Source organism: Onychomys torridus, chromosome 5 (genome assembly GCF_903995425.1).
Source record: "Onychomys torridus chromosome 5, mOncTor1.1, whole genome shotgun sequence".
NCBI classification, from domain to species: domain Eukaryota; kingdom Metazoa; phylum Chordata; class Mammalia; order Rodentia; family Cricetidae; genus Onychomys; species Onychomys torridus.
In genome coordinates, this window is record NC_050447.1 from 88,859,372 (window position 1) to 88,878,975 (window position 19,604).

The 19,604-nt window shown below is 43.7% G+C and overlaps 1 protein-coding gene across 7 annotated transcripts in view; it reads right to left on the reverse strand.

Annotated features, from left to right (window-relative positions):
• Pard3 (par-3 family cell polarity regulator) overlaps positions 1 to 19,604 on the reverse strand; it is a 539,860-nt gene that overhangs the window by 425,791 nt on the left and 94,465 nt on the right. For all 7 annotated transcript variants that reach the window (XM_036187591.1, XM_036187588.1, XM_036187587.1 and 4 more), the window contains exon 2: positions 18,985 to 19,086. In XM_036187591.1, coding sequence (XP_036043484.1) covers positions 18,985 to 19,086 — 102 coding nt within the window. The remainder of the gene's footprint in view (positions 1 to 18,984; positions 19,087 to 19,604) is intronic.

Consider the following 19,604-nt stretch of genomic DNA (forward strand, 5'->3'; position numbering starts at 1 on the left):
ATTGGTCTAAGCTAGGCAAGAAGCACTGACCCCCTCCTGCTTACACTAAATCATGTCTGCATCACACAACATCTAATAGGACCATTAAAGTGCTACTGATAAAGCGGCCATGTTACACTGTTCATAGAAGAACAAAGAGAGAGGAAAGTCTGCATCCTTAATGGGGTCTGGTTTTATTTTGGTTCTTCAAGAAGATTTCTGACCTGGGGTTGAATTCATGGATGCAAACTTCACAGGTGTTCAGGGTTGGCTGTATTGGCCACTCAAACATGTTTGTTTGTTTGTTTAATCTGTTAAGAAAAAACTCTACTTCCATTATATGACCAAGAGATGTTACGTGCTTTAACACACTCACTCTACAACCTTAGCTGTGTTATACTGGCAATTTTAAGATGGGTCCATTCAAATGAATGAATGAATGAATGAATGAATGAATAAGAATGACCTTAGCCCATACTCAACCATCATTACTTTTAAAAAATGGAGTCTGAACTGTATACAACACAAATACAGTATTATAATGTACCTTTTAGGGCCACCCGCTTGGCTCTTTCAAAGTGTATGTTTTTATATATCTTTGTAGCAGTTGAGTTCCCAATGGTTTCTTTGTGTGTTTTATTCAGAAATCTCCTATTGGCATTGCTCTAACTTATGTTTCTCCAAGGCAAATAGAGGGTAGGAGCTGACATGGGACAGGAATGGAGGAAAATGGAATATGTGCAGGACGTAAGTACTGTCCAAAAACCCAGAACACATTGAGAGCGTGCACAGGGAATGGCAGCCCTAGAAACAAAGAGGACACCTTCGCTGTCTGGGCAGCAACCTGGGCAGCAACCGAAGGATACAGCCGTTTTCATCTAAGAGCAAGCATGAACAAGGCACAGAGAAAACACCAGGGGGCAGTATGGCCATACGTAACCTAAGAAGGAATTCGGTTTCTAAGAAATTAACCATCCTGTAAAGACAAGCCTCAGAAGAGGGAGGAACTAGCCAGGCACCATGGCACCACCCCTTTAATCACAGCACCGGGGCCCCTGATGCAGGAGGATTGCTACCTGTTTCATCAAGACAGTCTGAGCTACATAGTCCTAAAACCCAATCCTAAAAACAAACCAAAGTGTGAGAACAAACAAAATCAAGGGCCAGGAGCAATGTGGTAAGACAAGGCACCAATCACAGAGATACCCTGTGCACATCAGAATGAATTCCCTGATTATAATCTTCAATAGGAGCTCAATCAAATATTAGAGAAGGATAGCCCAGAAATACACCTCTCATACAGGCAAAATGTCTTATGGTACACGAATTGGAGGTTGAAGAAAAAAATAAGGAAATATTTTGTGTTTTGTTTTGTTTTAAGACAAAGTCTCATATATCCCAGGCTGGCCTTATATTCAGCCAAGGAGGACTTAAAACTTCTAATGGGCTGTAAGAACCTCAGCGTTCATGGACTGACTATAAGATGTATTATCTGTTCTCTCTGGGGCTCTTTTTGGCCTCTCCAACTCAGTAGTTAGCTTTCACCTGTAAGATAAAGTGTACCTCCATCTACAGCATAATCCGCTCAATATTTCCTTGAGATGCCTAACCTAAATTCCAGGAAATATTACGATCATATATGACATACTGTCTGTAAAGAGCTTAAATATGGTTACTGAAGGTGCAACTATCAGTGTCCAAGTTTTCATAGTAATTAAATCTTCCACTAGGAAAGAAATCAAGGGACGAATGTAATGGCAGAAAGAACAAGCGGGCTTCAGAGGACGGCAGTCTAAATATGACCTCTTTCCACAGAGCTGGCGGGAGTCTCGCTCCGTCCACTGTCTCTTGAATTCTTGCACACAAAAGGACCAATCTGACAAGACTCACAGGGGTCTGCTTCCCCTGCCAGTTCTTCTTTCAGAACTAGCCAGGTATTTCAAATGCTTCCTAACGACAATAATTAAACATCTGGTAATAGGGACCTACATGTGCCTGCAGAGATGGCTGGGACTGTCCTTTTCATTAATCGCGTGCATGCTGAGTGAGAACTAAGAGGACCTGCACTGTGTCAACTCAGGGCTGCAGGAGGAGTCTCCACAGCTATCTGCAGGAAGCCTTGTTAGCAAGCTCAGACCTGGGAACAGATCCTGGGGAGAAACTTGCAAAGTGCCCAGCAAAGGCACCCCTGGAAGCCTGAGGGGGACGTGCCATGAGGGTGGTGCCATTTACAGAATATTCAAACCTGCGCCTGGAGAGTGGGGTGGCCAAGCTGGCACCTTCCCTCTATTTCCCTCGGGATGGAATCATGTCCAGGTGCAAACTTTGACTCTAACCTTTATACACAGTGCCCAGGTCTGGCACAGCCTTGGCAGAAACACAAATAAAACGCCACATTAAAACAGTGGACGCTTTTGAATACCATTCTGTGCTTCCCTACGTTTCAAGGTGAAAGACAGAGAAAGAAAAGTTGGAATTCAAAGATGTCTGTGGGAGTCTGCGATTCATTTGGTGATGAAAGAATCTTTGTCAAAATAAAAACCCACTTTGTGTCCTTAAATTAACTGATAACTATTTATTCCAGTGGCTCCAAACCATGAAATTTTGCTAATTAACACATCACTGCTACCTATTTTTTTTCACCTTCATTTAACTTTCCTGGAGATCAAAAACCAAATAATAAAAAACTTAGCCACATCCACTTTCTAAGAAGATTGTTTAGATTTTATAGCCTTTGGTACAAGGACATGAAAACACATAATGGTGTTCATTAAAGCCTAGGAAGGTGTCACATTACATACAATATTACTCAGAGAGAGTTTTCCAAAGTCATCCCCAGCCTAATTTATTCAATTCTGAATATCACTTGATGTACACTAGCAAAGACCCCCCAGGGAAAACAGATCCCCAGCACAGAAGACCTAAGGTGGCTAGTACACCATGGAGGGGCCAAGCCTGGAGAAAGAAGCATGCTGAAGGAGGGAAACTGAGCCATCCAAACCCCAGAGTCAGCTGGAAGAGGCACCTGGCAGGTAGGACTCAGCTCGCAAGGATGGGGTACATGCTGGGTTGTCCATGGAATGCTTTAGCAGAAGGCCTTGGTGGGAGGGACTAGAAGAGACTAGTGTCCAAGGGCTGTGTTGAGTTCTCCAAAGGCCAAGGGAAGCTGCCAAGACTCATAAAAAGAAAAAAGGTAAGAACCAGAAGGAAGGGGTTCTTCCTGGCCACTAAACAGCAGAAAGGCCAAGGCCCAGCCCTGTCTGTCCTGCCACAGGGCTCCATCCAGCACTTCTAATCAGGGAGCACCTGGCAAACGAGACCACAAAGTGCTGATCCTCATCTTGCTTCGTGATTGTCGAGCCTTGAACCTCTGAAAAATGAAGGAGATACCAGAAGCGATTCAGGCAGAGATGAGTCCGTCAAAATGTGATGACTGAGTCAGTTAGCACTCGTGTTAAATTTTAAATAGATAGGGATGTTGTACTGGTTGTTTTTCTGTCCACTTGACACAAGCAGGGGTCATCACAGAAAGGAGCCTCAATTGAAAAAATGTTTCCGTAAGTTCTGGCTGAAAGGCATTTCCTTAATTAGTGATTGATGGGGAGGGTCCAGCCCATGGTGGGTGGTGCCATCCCTGGGCTGGTGGTCCTGGGTTCTATAAGAAAGCAGGCTGAGCAAGCTATGGGGAGCAAGCCAGTAAGTAACACTCCTCCATGGCTTCTACATCAACTCCTGCCTCCAGGTTCCTGCCCTGCTTGAATTCCTGTCCTGACTTCCTTTGGTGATGAACAGTAATAAGGAAGCATAAGCCAAATAAACCCTTTCCTCCATAACTTGCTTTTCAGTCATGGAGTTTCATTTCGGCAATAGAAACCCTGCCAAAACAAAAGTTTCTAAGTATTCGTTAATTTCTATGGTTAGACTGGTTAGCATTTACCCACAAACCCCACTTGTTCATAAACTTAGTGCAATATAAGAACAAACGCAGCATTGGCTCAGCAGATGCTGAGAAGCTAACCCCCAAAACAGACAGATATCACCCAGCAAGGAATCAGGGGCTTGTGCCTAGAGAAGCTTCACGACCAGCAGAGGCAGGACGCAGAGCAAGCCCCTCTGGCTCCAAGCTGTATCCACTGAAAAGTGAACATTTAACATTGCCAGTGCTGGGGTTCCTTCTAGTGTTTAAAATGATTACTGTGACCATGAACCTTCTTTTAGCTTTTACGATATAATTCTGTAGGACTGCATCAAAGTAGAGTTGGTCACTCCCTACCCATCTCTTACCCAACTGCAATGTGTACTGGTATTTTGTCAATACTCACCACTCCCTTCCAGGGAGTGGCTGGGGAAGCAAGTGTCTCTATGCTACAGGGATATACAGCCAGGTCAATAGCTGTCTGTAGCGTGAGGTAAGATGATAAAGAGTTAATACTGAAATCAAGACATCATCATTTCTGGTGGGAAAGTGGAGGTGTTTGTAAGACAAGGTCTCACATAGCCCAGGCTGGCCTCAAACTTCCTGTGTAGCAGAGGATAGATAACCCTAGAATTACAGGCCTGCACCACCAAGCCCAGTATATGTGATGCTGGGGGCTAAATCCAGGGTTTTAATGTATGCTAAGCAAGGGAATCCTAATTTAAATGAATAAAGTTACATTAGTAATTCTTTTCCTTCTTGTCTGTATCACTTTTTATACCCCATTTTAGTCCATTCACAGCTTTGTGGTTAAAATCCGGCCCCCACATAGAGCCTAGGTCACTCCAATGAGGATTAAAAACTGGGAATTTCTCAGCAGGGAAAGCTTAGTTTAGAGCAAAGAGTATCTGTCATAAAGTAATCAGAGGGAAGCAAATATTTCCGATTTGTTTGGGATTTGTGGCTTAAACTATCCTGAGTACTGTTGATAAATGTACATTTTTACCTAATTGCCTATGGGAAAGTCAAAATTAAATATTTAAAAAATTAGATGTCACCCTTGAATAATTCAGTTGTATACATATTTAAAACACACATTAACTGAGGTTGCTAAGGAAGCAAAAACTCCAAGTAAAACACAGGAATAAGTAGAAATTAAGATCCATATATCTTAATATTTACACAGCGACACAATGGTGTCACAAGACTCATCAGGAAAACATTTCTCCTGTAGGTCAGGGAGCCATCAGCTGCCAGTACCACCTTTTTCTCTAGGGCCAAGATGTAATTCTGCCAGTGAAGAAAAGTCACACTTACACGGTCCATTTAGGAGTCTTAAGTCATTATTTCTTTTACAAATGAAAAAGGCAGATAAAATTACTGTCACCTTATAAACAAACAAACAAACAAACAAACATACTTTCATATATTCCTAGCAAGTAGCTTCCTAATAGGACATTTCGCCAGAACATACATAAGTTCTATAGTTCTTGCAGATCTATTTATCTGCATTTTCCATTAACTACACGTGGCAGTATCCACAGTAGAGATAAAGATTCAAAAATACAACTGTGGGAGTTGGAGATATGGCTCAGCTGCTCAGCACTACTGCTCTTTTAAAGGAGCTGGCTTCAGTTCCCAGCACCCACACAGCAGCTAACAATCATCTATAAGTTCAGTTCCAGTTTCTAATGCCCTCTTCTGGTTACTGAGGGTACTCTACACACACACACACACACACACACACACACACAATCTTTAAAAATAACGTAATTATGGTACAAAACTAAATCCAACTGGCTATAATTCTATTCCATATCACTTTTAGTAACAGGGACGATCATAAGACAACACACTTGGGTATGCTGACTTCATACAGTCCATGTATACTTATACACAAAGACAGAACCCCAAACCTCCATTGTATTGGGACAAAGGGGCTTGAAAGTTAAGTAAGGGAGCTGGAGAGATAGCTCAGTGGTTAAGAGCATTAGTTGCTCTTCCAGAGGGCCTGGTTAGGTTCCCAGCACCCCCATGGTGGCTCACAACCATCCTAAATTCCAGTTCTAGAGGATCAAGCACCCTCTCCCGACCTCCATAGGTACCAAACAATAAAGTACATACATACAAGCAAGCCAAACACTCATACACATAAAATAAATAAATATGAAAATAAAGAACTATTTTCAGATTTTGCTGAGAACTTTGGACCATGCATCCTATAAAATAAACCCATCACGTCTTCCTCCAGGAGACTGTCCCCACAAGTGACCATTAGTCTCTCATGGGTTATCGAGTTGGCGAGGTCATCACAATGCTAGGATTGCAGATTGGTACCACCAGATGCTATCTTTTCAATTCAATACATGATCTCAATTATCTTGACAAATCTGAGGGAGCATCACTTTTCTAACCACACCTCCTTTTCCCAGGAATGTAAACAAAACAGTTCCAACTTTAGCATTTCTATGAGTGACATGCTGGCTCCAGACAGGAAAACCATGCTCTGTCGAGGGGCTGCTTCCTGCTTTAGAGCAAAGGAAACTGCTTTCTCTTTTGCCAGTGTTACGTGATGTCAGAAACAAACACTCATCGTGTCTTCACACAGGATGAGTGTTTCTCGTGAACCCATGTCCTCATGCAACCTTCCAAAAGCCACATCTCATATTTAGGATGAATATTCACACCATCTTGCTAACAGCTCAGAATTTAATCACTTACAAGTGTGTTTACGAGAACAGGACAATGTCACCATTACCCCTGGGATGAGCAACGAGAAGGATGAGGGCAGGGGGTTAGAAGGGCACGGTACAGTTCAACTAACAAACCAGATTCTGGCAGGACTGGTCTGACACCACAAAGTTGCCACAGTCCTTTTCAGACTGCTACCTGAGACCAAAACACTCAGGTGTCAAACACCAGCCCACAGATGTGCGCCTGCAGGGTCAGGCAGTTTCACTTCCTGCTTAGCCAGGGGAGAAAACCTCCACCTATGGAATCATCAATGATGCTTCAAGGCTATGCCTTGATCTCCTCATTCCTGTTACATTCCATGTACTCTATGTAGAGGGCTTAATTAGACAGACAGACAGACAGACAGACAGATAACAGGCTTTAGGATTCATCAAATTACACTGATCCAAACAAAATATTATCAGTAGAAATAAATCAGGAATGCTAAAAGTATTTAACTGCAAAACATCTGCTATTGTGATCTCTGCTGAAATTTATAAACAATAATTTTGTAAAATATTTATAAACACATTATATATAAATAATTCATTTATAAAATAATTAGAAGGCTGAGGCTGTAACTCAGTTGGTAGTACTTGTCTAGCATACAAGAAGCTATATAAACTGGGAGTGGTGGCCCACACCCATAACCCTAGAATCTGGGAGGCGTAGGCAGGAGGATTGGAAGCTGAAGGCCATCCTCAATTTACATAGAGTTTGAGGTCAGCCTGGGTTACATGAGATCATTTCTCAAAAAGTTAAATAAATAGGATTCAGAATGTCTCTGATTTGCTTCCAGCATACAAATGGCCTCTGTGACTGTAAAGGCAGGAAGGAGAAACTGGAAATACTCAACACTGAGCAGAACACAGGCAGCACTGGTTTGGCAGATGCTGAGAAGATGAGGATGCTGAGGCAGACTTCACCCAGCAAGGAACCAGGGGGCTTGTGCCCAGAGAAGCATCACTACTGGCACAGCTGGGATGCAGAGCAAGCTCGTCTTGTTTGAACAGCCTAAATTTATATAACAGCATACAAACAGTAAAATAAAATGTCAAGAAAGCATAGCCACACCTACTTCCTATCATTTTCATTCAGTACTTTGAAAGCAGAAGAAATAAACTGTACTACAACTCTATGAAATAGTACTTCTAGGAAAGTGAACACACTAGCTTACTGTAATCCAGCATTTTGCTGCATGTAAAAGTTATTTAGTCCTCTTTGCAGGATGTTTTGGTAATATAAATATATCCCTTAAAGTCCTATTTGGGAGGTTACACCTGAGAAACTGGAATCTTCTAGTAACGTGACAAGTGTTATTTGTAAGACACAGCTTTGACACTTGTGTAAGAACTGAACAGACACACAAATAACACACAGAAATGAGGAGCCCAGAAAACACCTGTAAGACTGAAGACAGAGGTGTTCAAACTACTTTAGAAGCTTTTGTTTAAAGAATGTTAAGGAATAAACACAGAAAAGAATAAGAGGTTTTTTTCAACTCTCAAGGAAGTTTAAAGGGGTCAGAAAGTTCTGTACCAACCTGCCTTTTGCTGACTCTTGCAGTGGATCTTTTGAGGTTCAAAGACCTTGACAGCCGCAGGGCCTTCACTGAGTCCTTCCTGGAGGCACCAGAGAAGGAGAAATACTTCCCTGTACGTTTCTGCCTGGCTTGGTCTGCCATTTCTCGCCATCAGGTGATGGGGGAAAGCCAAGATGTCCCAGAATGCGAATCTAAGTACAGAACAAAATTATTCCCCAGAGTCCTCAAAACCCAAACATCCAGTCGACAACTTCCTTGGCAATAAGAAAGGAAAACGGGCCTGAAGCAGGGGAAGAGGCTCCAGCTGATCCACACAGTCCACCCTGGAAGCTGGCCGAGATGACACAGGGCACTGTGGAACTCAGATCATCCAGGGACAGCCCCCAAAGCACCAAATTAAAACACCCTTCACCAGTTAAACAGGCTCGGTAGTTTGTCAAGACTAAAACTGGGTGTAGCAACACACCCTGGCATTGGCTGAGTATGAGTAAATCCAGAGTCAAGGAAGTCTCTAGCTCATCTGAAACAAGGCAGCAGGGGCTCCAGACAAGATACCAACACAGCTCCCACCTCACTACAGGGCCTCTTCATAGGACCACTAGACTTAAGCTCTGAGAACTTTCTCGTCCTCCAGTAATGAGAAATGGACAGTCAAGTGCACACACTGTATTAAGAGAAACACAGAATTAAGAATGCACAATTGCTATGCACTCTGGCTCTAGGACACCCTTCCTCAGACCTGGCAAGGGAAGGCAGGCTCTGTTATGTTCTCTCCCAAGAGATCCTGCAAGGGAGATATGAGGGAGGGTTGAGGGATGCTCTGTGGGAGAGTTCTAGCCTAGTCATGCCAGGCCTAAGGGACATTCTCGGGGTTTCCAGAAGGAGAAGGGGAAGGGTTATATAAGGAAAAATTGGAGACATAAGATTTTATAAAGTAATGAATTCTATGAAAATTTATAACAAAAATGGTGATTATACCAAGATTTAAAAAGAAAAAAGCTATATAAACTTAAGGACTGAGTGATGGCTTGTTAAGAGCACTTGTTGCAGCAGAATGGAGTTCAGTTCCTAACACCCATATGATGGCTCATAACCATCCATAACTTCAGTTTCAAGGAATCTGATGCCCTCTTCTGACCCCCTGGAACACCAGACATGCATAAAATAAATGTAAAAGTTAAAAAAGAAAATACAAAACTCAAGACTTTAGGGGTGACAGTTCAGCAGGCAAAGTGTTCGCTATGCAAGAATAAGGATCTGAGTTCAAATCCCCAGAACTCACATAAAGGTGGGTCTGCACTTCCAGCACTCCTATGGTGAGATGGGAGCAGAGTCAGAATATCCCCTGAGCTCACAGAACAGGCAGCATGGTGTATGCAAATGTGAGCACTGTCTCAAACAAGGCAAAAGTGAGGACTGGCCCCAGGGGTCATCCTCTGACCTATGCACATGGACCACGGCATGCCCTCATCTACCCTCATGTGCTCAGCATAAACAAATGACACAACACACTAATTAATTAATAAATTCACTGAATCTTAAACTCAAGGCTTTAGGACACATTCAAGTCTAATTAATGCAAGGCCTGAAAGACAGTGCATTTGAGGTACAAAAGGTTGCTTGGCAGGGAAAGGCATTTGCCCCCAAGTCAATTACCTGAGTTCAATCCCTGGGACCCACATGGTAGAGAGAACCAACTCCTGTGTTGTCTTCAGATCTCCACACATGAGCTAACAGCATGATCCTTTTTAGTGTTTCCAGTTATTTCCAGAAAATGTGCATGAAGGAGAAACTAATAATTACTACTTCTATCCTTGCCTGCTTTTCTGGAGGGAAGGATGAGCAGGGGATGGCGGAGCGGGGATGTTAACAGCATTTGACAGCATGATCTTTGGTTCTCAGATACCACAAATAATAACTTGGACTCTCAGCTCCTTTCTTTCCAAAGAACATATACACTGATGTTTTATATATATGGTGTTATATATATATGGAACTGTCGAAATCTAAAGGTGTAGAAATCTCTATGTTTTGTCCAGCAACTACAGATGAATTCATTCCATTGCCAGCCCAGGCCTCCCAAAACAGATAGAAAAAGTAAGACCAGGCAAAGGAAATTGTAACTCCTCACCTACACAAAACAAATGCCCTGAAGAGCAGGCTAGCATTTGCTTTTCCACCCTTGGGAGCTGGTGTCAAAGATAGCAGTGCTGGTGACCAACTGCCAAGGGTGCCTGCAATAAACCTTTCCCAGGACCAACCACAATCGAAAACCATTACATCAGTTAATCATTACCCCTACTCACAGATAGTAAAACTGAGGTTCAGGAGCCTGCCCAAGCTCATACAGCAAAGCCACGGGGGAGGGAAATCAGGACTGTGTGCTTGAAGGCAGACCATGTGGCTCCAGGCACCATAGTACAAAATGCCCCTGGTGTATGAAGCAACACAAGAGAAGCCCGTCCCAAGCTCACAATGACTAACACAGCTGGAAGAGTGACTGCATTCTTCCTGCCTGACCAGGTAGCCCTGGACAGCACGTCTATGTAGTCTCCTCTGAGAAGGCTGAGGACTAGCTCGAACCAACCAGGGTATGTCCATCAAAAAGGCCCTACTTGCTTCTGGGAGGCCTGTGCCCTCCCCACTGCTCAGCCGGAGGCAGAGCCCCTGTGAAGCCCACTTTAACCTTTCACACTCCCTACCACCCCCGCCTCTGCAGACACTTGAACTACGGTACCCAACCCAGAACGCTGATATATTTAAATGCTAGGAAATGTCGCTTTGATTTAATTAGCCAGCCATTTAGTTTCCTACTGGTGGCTAAGTTAAATGCTCCCCTCTTCAGAGTCTCGTTAAAATAAGTCCATTAGGAAGAAATTAATCAAGACAGCTGGTTAGTGAATTCTCCTTATATAAAGTATTTCAAGATCACATCATCACACTTTTTAATCATTCCTTCCCCGTGCTAAGCCATATAAAAGCTGAAAACACAAAAGAAGTTTCTTTCCAAAGCTATATTTAGATAGTCCCAATGCTTTCTTCCTACCAGAATTAAGCAGAAATAGAATTATCAAGAAAAAAAAAATAAGGTCGATAGTTTAAAGACACTCCCCCCCCCCAAAAAAAAAAAACTTATATTCAGCTCTCAGAAAAACATTATTAACACTTCATGCTGAACATTCAAACTTTTTTCCAGTAACCATAATTGTTTCTACTAAAATTAAACCATATTCGGGCCAGAAAGATGGTTCGGCAATTAAAAGCACTGGCTGGTCTTGCAGGCAGCTTGGTTACCAGCACCTTGATGCCAATGATCACAAACTCATTCTCCACACCCATGGAGGGGCTGCTTCTCAAGTACAAACCTGACCACCTAAAACCCTCCATTTTCAGCTAAGACTCTAAAGCCAACAGAACAAAGGCTGCATTGGAGAGCACAGTTCATCAACCAACTCCCAGACTTGTGCAGTTCACAGACCCAGAACCCCTTTAATGAAGGGAAAGCCAGTCAGTTCCCCTTCAGGGGGACCTTGTTACAATACCAAAGAGTTTTGATGTTAGCCTTCTGCCCATCCTTCTTTGGAAGGACCTACAGCCTTTGACTAGGGCAACTGTACCTGGGGAGAAAGAAATAATCAGACTTCCTGGGGCCTGCTAAACACTAGTTCTAAACAGGCCCTGGTACTAGGAGACACCAAAAAGCATTATGGCCTACTTAGAGACTTGCAGGGTCACATGATCAAAGGAACTTTGACAGACATTTAAGTCACAGTGGGTCCAGTGGATCCAGTGGGTCCTCAACTCATCCTGTGGCTATTTCCCCAGTTCTAGAGTACAAAATTGGGATAGTTACGCTTAGACATTAACAGAATTCCCACACTGGTTCCCTGACCTGTGGAAAGGTTAAACAGAAGCCAATCTATCAGAGAAAATGGTGAGCCAAAATAGTATCACATCCATGGAGGAACTGCAGAAATTAATGCCAACCTCAAAGACTTGAAGGATACAGAGGTAGAGGTCCCTACCACATCTCCCTTAAACTCTCCTATCTGGCCTGTGCAGAAGAAAGATGGATCATGGGGAATGACAGCTGACAGTCGAAAATTTAACCAAGTAGTGACTCCAACTGTAGCAACTGAACCAGATGTGGTGTCCTTACTTAAGCAGAGCTCCTGGAACTTGGTACACAGCTTCCATCTAGCAAATGCTTTTTTCTTGATAGCCATTAATTGGGACCACCAGAAGTAATATGCCTTCAGCTGGCAAGGCCAATAGCATATCTTTATAGTTTTACCTCAAGGGTATATTAATTCCCCAGATCTATGATTCTTAACTTAGTTCGAAGGGTTTTGTTGTTGTTAATTTTATTTTTTATTTTACAGGTGTGAGTGTTTCCCTGTATATATATATGTATGTATGTATGTATGTATGTATGAGCAGAAGGAGGCCAGAGAGGGCACTGGATCCCCTGGAACTGGAGTTACAGATGATTGTTGAGTTGCCATGTCAGTGCTGGGAATTGAATCCAGGTCCTCTAGAAGAGAAGCCAGTGCTCTTAACCACTGAGCCACCTGTCCAGCTCCAGTGTGAAGGGATCTTGGTCTTCTGTCTCTTTCACAAACTATCACACTGGTCCACTATATTGATGACATTATAGTGACTAGACCGAGTGAACAGGAAGGAGCAACCACTCTGGACTTGTTGGTAATGTAAATGTGCATCAGAGGATGGGAAATAAATCTAACCAAAATCCAAGGGCCTCCTACCTTAGTCCAGGGATGTAGGGCATGCAGAGATATTCCTAATAATGTGAAGGATAAGTACCTGGACCTTAACACCACCAAGAAAGTAGAGGAAGTTTAGTGGCCTATTCGGATTCTGAAGTAGCAAATTCCTCACTTGGGTGTGTTACTCTGGCCCATATACCAAGTGACTCAGAAACCTTCTGGCTTTGAGTAGGGCCGAGAGCATCAACAAGTCCAAGCTGCTGTCCAGGCTGCTCCACCATTTGGGCCATAGGAGCCAATCGATCCAATGGTACTCAAGGTGGCAGTGGCAGATAGGGATGCTGTCTGGAGTCTCTAGCCAGCTCCCCTGGGTGAATCGCAGTGAGAAGCCTGGGGCTTTTATAAAACAAGGTCCTATCCCAATCTACAGCCAAGTAGTCTCCCTTTGAGAGACAACTCTTGCCTGCTATTAGTCCTTAGTGGAAACTGGATGTGTGACAATGAGCCACCAAGTTACTCTGCAACCTGAACTGCCCATCATGAGTTAGGTGTGATACACTTATGGTTCCTTCCCCTGCAACAAAGTTCCAAGCATGCAACTATAGCTTCATGGAGTGATTGATCCGCTGAGGAAGAGAATACTAGGGTCTGGTTTCCAACAGTTCTGCACACTCTGCAGATACAATAAATATGTGGACAGCAGCCGAGAACTACAGCCCTTTCCTGGGACAACCCTGAAGGACACTGAGGAAGAGAAACCCTCACAGTGGGCAGAATGCCAAGCAGTGCATATGATCATACATTTTGCAAGATAGATAATTAAATGCTGATTCATGGGCTGGAGCCAATTGCCTAGCAGAATGGTCAGTGGCTTGGAAAGAGCCTGACTGGTGAGGAAAGACATTTAGGGGAGGTGTATATGGACAGAACTGTCCTAATGGACAAAAGGTGCTAAGATATTTACATCACATGTGAATGCTAATTGAAAAGTGATGCCAGCAGAGTTCCATAACAAGCAGACAGGCTCAACTATTCTGTAGGCAGTCAACCTGTTTCCACAATCAATCATTCCTGTCATTGCCCAATGGACCATGAATAAAGCAGTCATTATGGTGGAGATGGAGGTTATGCCTGGGTTCAACAACATGGACTTCCACTCACCAAAGCTGACCTGGCTAGGGCTGCTGCTGAGTGTCAAGTCAGCCAGCAGCAGAGACCAAAACAGAGCCTCCAATATGGTACCATTCTGAGGGTGCTCAGCTAGCAACTTGGTGGCAGGTTGACTACACTGGACTACTTCCATCACTAAAAGGATAGTACATTGTCCTTACTGAAGTAGATACTTATTCTGGTTATAGATTTGCCTTTCCTGCATATAATGCATCTATCACAGCTACCATTTAGGGACTTACAGATTGCCTTATCTTCTGTATTCCACACAGTATTGCTTCTGACCAAGAAACTCACTTCATAACCAAAGAAGTGTGGCAGTGTCCCATGATAATGAAAGTCACTGGTCTTACTATGTTCTTTGACATCCTGAAGCAGATGACTTGATAGGACAGTGGAGTGGCCCTTTAAAGTCACAGTTTTTGCACCAATTAGGTGTCATTAGCCTGGAGGGCTGGGACAGAGTTTTCTGAAAGAGGCTACATGCTTTGAATCACTGACCGGTATTGGTACTCTTTCACCTATACCAAAGACTCACTAGTCCAGGAACCAGGGGTGGAAATGAGAACGGCTCTACTCATTATCACCCTTATTGGCCCACTTAAAAACAAAACAAAAAAGACGTGTCCTGTTCCAGTGACCTTTTATGCTTTGATGGTCTAGAAATTTGTTTTCCCAGTGTGGGCTGTTTCTGCCAGGAGCCACAGCAAACATTCCATTGAGCTGGAAGCTCAGAGCTCCCTCTGCCACTTTGGGCTTCTGATGTCCTTAAACCAAGAGGCTAAGGAAGGAATAACAGTGTGAGGAGGGGTGACTGACCCAGACTACTCGGGGAAAGTGGACTGCTTCCCCACAATGGAGGTAAGATAGATAATGCTGGAGTCTTGGTGCTACCATGTCCTGTGATTAAAGTCAATGGCAAACTCCAACAGCCTAATCCAGGCAGGATGACAGAGGGCACAGACCCTTCAGGAATGAAAATATCGGTAACCTTTCCAAGAAAAGAACCAAGACTTGCTGAGGTGCTTGCTGAGGGTGGAGGAAATACAGAATGAGTAGTAAAGGAAGGTGGTTATAAATACCAGCTAATGCCATGTGACTAGTGGCAGAAAAGAGAAATGTAACAGACATGGTTCTTTCCTATGTATCCTGTTTAAAAATATCTAAACTGTGTGTGTATTTATGTACATAAATTAAGCAAACTTTTGTGTTTTCTGCTCCATTCCTTTACTATGCAATGTAACATCGGTTGAGATAATATTAGTGGCTAAGTGCTGTCAATCTGTACTACCATATTTAAGTTATGAGACACTAAAAGACTCAAGGTCACTCAAGGACTTTGCTACCTACTTAAAATACATAGTACATCTGTGGTAATATGCAAGATGGTTATATTATGGCAGATGGAATTCTGATTTTGTTATTATTTTCATTTGGAAATTAAGCATGACATAAGGAGATATGATTGGGTGTTAAGTTGACAAGGAGTAGACCTTTGATGGCTAATTCTGGTTGCCAACTTGACTGGGTCAACTAAAACACAAGGACACTCTGGTTAGGGATTTTCTTACTGGGTTAGCTCAAATAGAAAGACTCACCCCTGCAGGTGGGCAGCACCTTCAGGTCACGGCTCACATCAAAGATCATGAAAGAAGGAAGCTTTGCTTCTGGTGTGCTAGCCCTGCTCTTGCTGCTCATCTGTCCTTTTGCTACAACACTAACAACCAACTTGCTCAAGTTTCCAGTGCAGACTGAAGACAAGCAACTCTCCAGGACATCACTAGACCTTCAGTGCCAAATTGGAACTGCAAAAACATCCAGCACTGTGAACTGAACAACTACTGGATTCCCAGCCTCTCCAGTGTAAGAAAGCCACTGTTGGGCTACCTGAACTGTATCATGAAAGGCATGTTAATAAATCCCCTCTACACACACACACACACCTACACACACACACACACACACACACACACACACACACACACACACACACACACACACTCCTTTAGCAAACCCTGACAGATACAGACTATGGTCCCAGAAGTGGTTCTAGGGAACTGTGGGGATGAATTCTCTAGTGGATTAGTGGAATCTCAAGCTGGCTCTCCAACTCTATGAGTCCTACAGTTACCAAAGGCTCCTCTGGTAGCATGGAGAGCTGTGAAAGTTCATTTTGAGAACTATTTAAAGTATAATGCAAAAATAAATGCATTTGATACTTCAGATCCACCTCTTGTGAGGAGCCAACAAATTTAGGGACTATACATAAAAGTTTTGAGCCTAAAGAAAACAATAGTGCTAGCTGGTTGTTTCTAGCATTTTTGGATAAAGTGACAAAGGAAAAGTATGAGCTCAGTGATGAAATTAACTGGATCCGGAGTCACATAAATAGTCTCAAGGTGTCTGAGTATGTTCTGGAAGAGAATCTTCTCTCCAGTGGCCGGAAAGCACAAGTGACTGAAAATCAAATCCATGTCCTCATTATACAATTGGCTGACTTCTACGGCAATTAAGTCCCAGCTTCAAAGGGAGTTGGTAGATAAAGGGCACAAACTGGAAAACAGTGGGAATCTGTAACACAGGATAGAGATGTGTGAAGACTCTAGCAAGACTCAGGAAACTGAACCCTCAGATCCTGAAGGTTTGTTTTGCCTGAGGAAGTAGTCTCCCCACCCTTAGCAGAGGATGTATCCCCCACCTCATTCATTGAAGTAATGTCCTTGCTGGCCTTGCTTGAGAGAATCAGTACTTTGACAGAGGGTCTCAGGTACTCCAGGCTCATCTCAAACTTGCTAAGTAGCTAAGGATGACCTTGAACATCTGATCCTCCCAAGTGCTAGGATTACAGATGTGCACCACCACATCTAGTTTAAGGGGAGTCGGAGATAAAACCCAGAACTTGGCGCAAACTGGGCGAGCATTCTACTAAGCTATATCCTCAGCCCTGGGTTGTAAATAGAGTCTTCTAGTTACGACTCTTAATGAGTCCTTCAACTTGTGAAGTCAAAAGCAATTATTTCTCAGCAAAGAAAACACTCATTTAGAAGCTATTTCTCACTTGGGAATATTGTATCCTTTAGCATTCTACTTAGAAATTTATTTCAGGAATCATGATATGAAACTACAAACAATTATACTTAGTAAAACTTCAAACTTTTTCTAACACTAAAGAATGTATGGCTTATCATCATCTGATTTAAACAAGATTACAAAGCCAAAAACACAGTTTACTGCTCATATGATTTAGTTATGCAAAGCCTTTAACAACCAGATCTAGTGTGCCTTGTTCCTCCTGGCTCTTTGTCACCACCCAGTTAAGTGCACATGGCTTCCAGCTGTGGAATGACACATTGTCCCAAAGGTCTAGGCACCAACTGTCTCAACCTAATGACTTTGACTACACTCTACACTTTGACAGTTACGAGAATGAGGAAAATAAAGGAGCAGAAAGTAATGCCAGAACAGTCAATGCAGCAGAGGATTTCTAGCACTGTGGTCAGGAAGGCACCATGAACTCTTCAGGTGCCCAACGTCACTTTCATCTTCAGAACTGAACCAACACCAAACTAACCACAGCTTCAGGACCCCTCACAGGGCTTAAAGGAAATCACTTGAGAGTGAAGCCTGCTCAATGGGAACCCCAAATGGGAGAGATGGCACCCCAGAAAACCATCCAACTGCAAACAAGCCTAAAAGATTGGGATTTTTTTTTTTTTTTTGACACAGTATGTTCCTGGCTCCTGAGGGCTACAAAAGACAAACCCCGCCATGGCGAGTACTAGTAAGTCGGGTCTTCTTGAATTTCTCAATATGTGTACCTCAAATGTTTGGTTCTCCTTGAGATTTCAAGGAGATATGTAGGGTCTCTATCCAATTCAGAGCAGGCATGAGACCAACTACCAGAAACATGGGCTTGAGCAAGAGTCAGCAGCTGCCCTCCTCAGCTCAGTCCAGCAATGACATGGACGGAGAGGGGCAGAACACCAGTCACGGTGCGGGTCCCAACAATCCCGGGGTCCTCTAACGTGGCCCGGCTGGTTTAACGCCCTGCGTGAAACACTGGAGTTGGATGAGGACACGGGGCTATCTATCTACAGCTGCCTCAGCACAGCTGTGGGGAGACAACCGAGTCTGTGGCTGTGAACCCTTGGGCAACTTCAGTTGAAGCCAAACCCAGCGGGGGGTGTGGGCAAGAAGCTCTTTGAGCCCAGCCACTCTCCTCTCACTACAATAGAAAATCTGCTGACTTCGCTCTGCAGAGCCCAACACCCAGTCACACATTCTTACCATGCTAGGAGCTACTCTCCTCCCCAGTCCCTCCACACAGTCAGCAAGGCATAAACTGGCATGGGCTGCCATGATTGTGATGCCAAAGTACTGGACTGCCTGCTAGTGAAGAAACACAGACTGGGGCAGCCGGAGGGCAGTTCTGTGAGAGGAAAGCACACACTTCACAAACAAAAATGCCTGGAGCACACACACCCACGTGTAACACGACAGCAGCTCAAGTAGGCCAGTCATCACACTGGACCATCTCTGAGCCAGCCCTGAGACCAGAACTAGAAGACTCCACGCATCCTACAAGATCAGAAACAAGTTCTTCAGCATGACGGACCTGCGCTGCCAAAGGAGAGCTTGTGTTGGGCAAAAATAAGGGAGAGATGGCAAAGGATGCTCTGTTGCATTTCCACTATAAAAGTTGTCATGCAGAAGTGTTAAATCCTCGGTATCAGGAGAATCACTACAGTTTGGCATGGGGCAGTGAGGTCCTTCCCATGTGCTGTGACACAGATCAGAAGGCAGTGGGGGGCCGTGTGACTTTTCAGGTTCTAGCACAGAAGGGGGGCTCCTCCCCGCCACTCTCTCTCAGCCTGGACCACTGCCTTGAGAGCAGACTGACCCCACCATGGACTCACTCTGTCTTTGTCATCTGCAACGTCACAGAGGATGTCGTCCAGGTCGAGAATCCCTCCATCTCCGTGCTCCAAGCGATGCACCTGTATCCAGTAGTTTGGATCCTGAACAAAAAAGCAGAAATATCCAATATGTTAGCACCCAGGGAATTCAACAATTTAAACTCTTAATAACTTCCTAACCATTAAAGGGAATATCTATAATATTACAACCAATTAAAACTTCAGACAGGGCTCAACGCATGGGAGAGTCAGTTTTCCTCTTCCTCTATGATTAGGTCACTCACATATACTCTTCCCCTTGTCCCCGTGTCATTATTGTGACAGGAAAACTCACGGCCTCAGAGACACTGATTTCTCTTCAATAGATCAGACTTTCCATTGTCAGACATACAAACTATGTAAGAACCCCAACCAAGCAATCTATGAAAACACTTCATTCTGCATCTGAAACCTCGTGTATCTGTTCATCTGCAGATAGCATATTGCATACACTGGAGAGTCAATGTGCTCTTCTCAAACTGTCCTGAATCAATGGACAGAGCTGCTGATAAACCAGCACACAGACCAAGAAAGGTGTGTTGTGAACCTATGCTCAAGAAGAACAAACCCAGCCCACATGG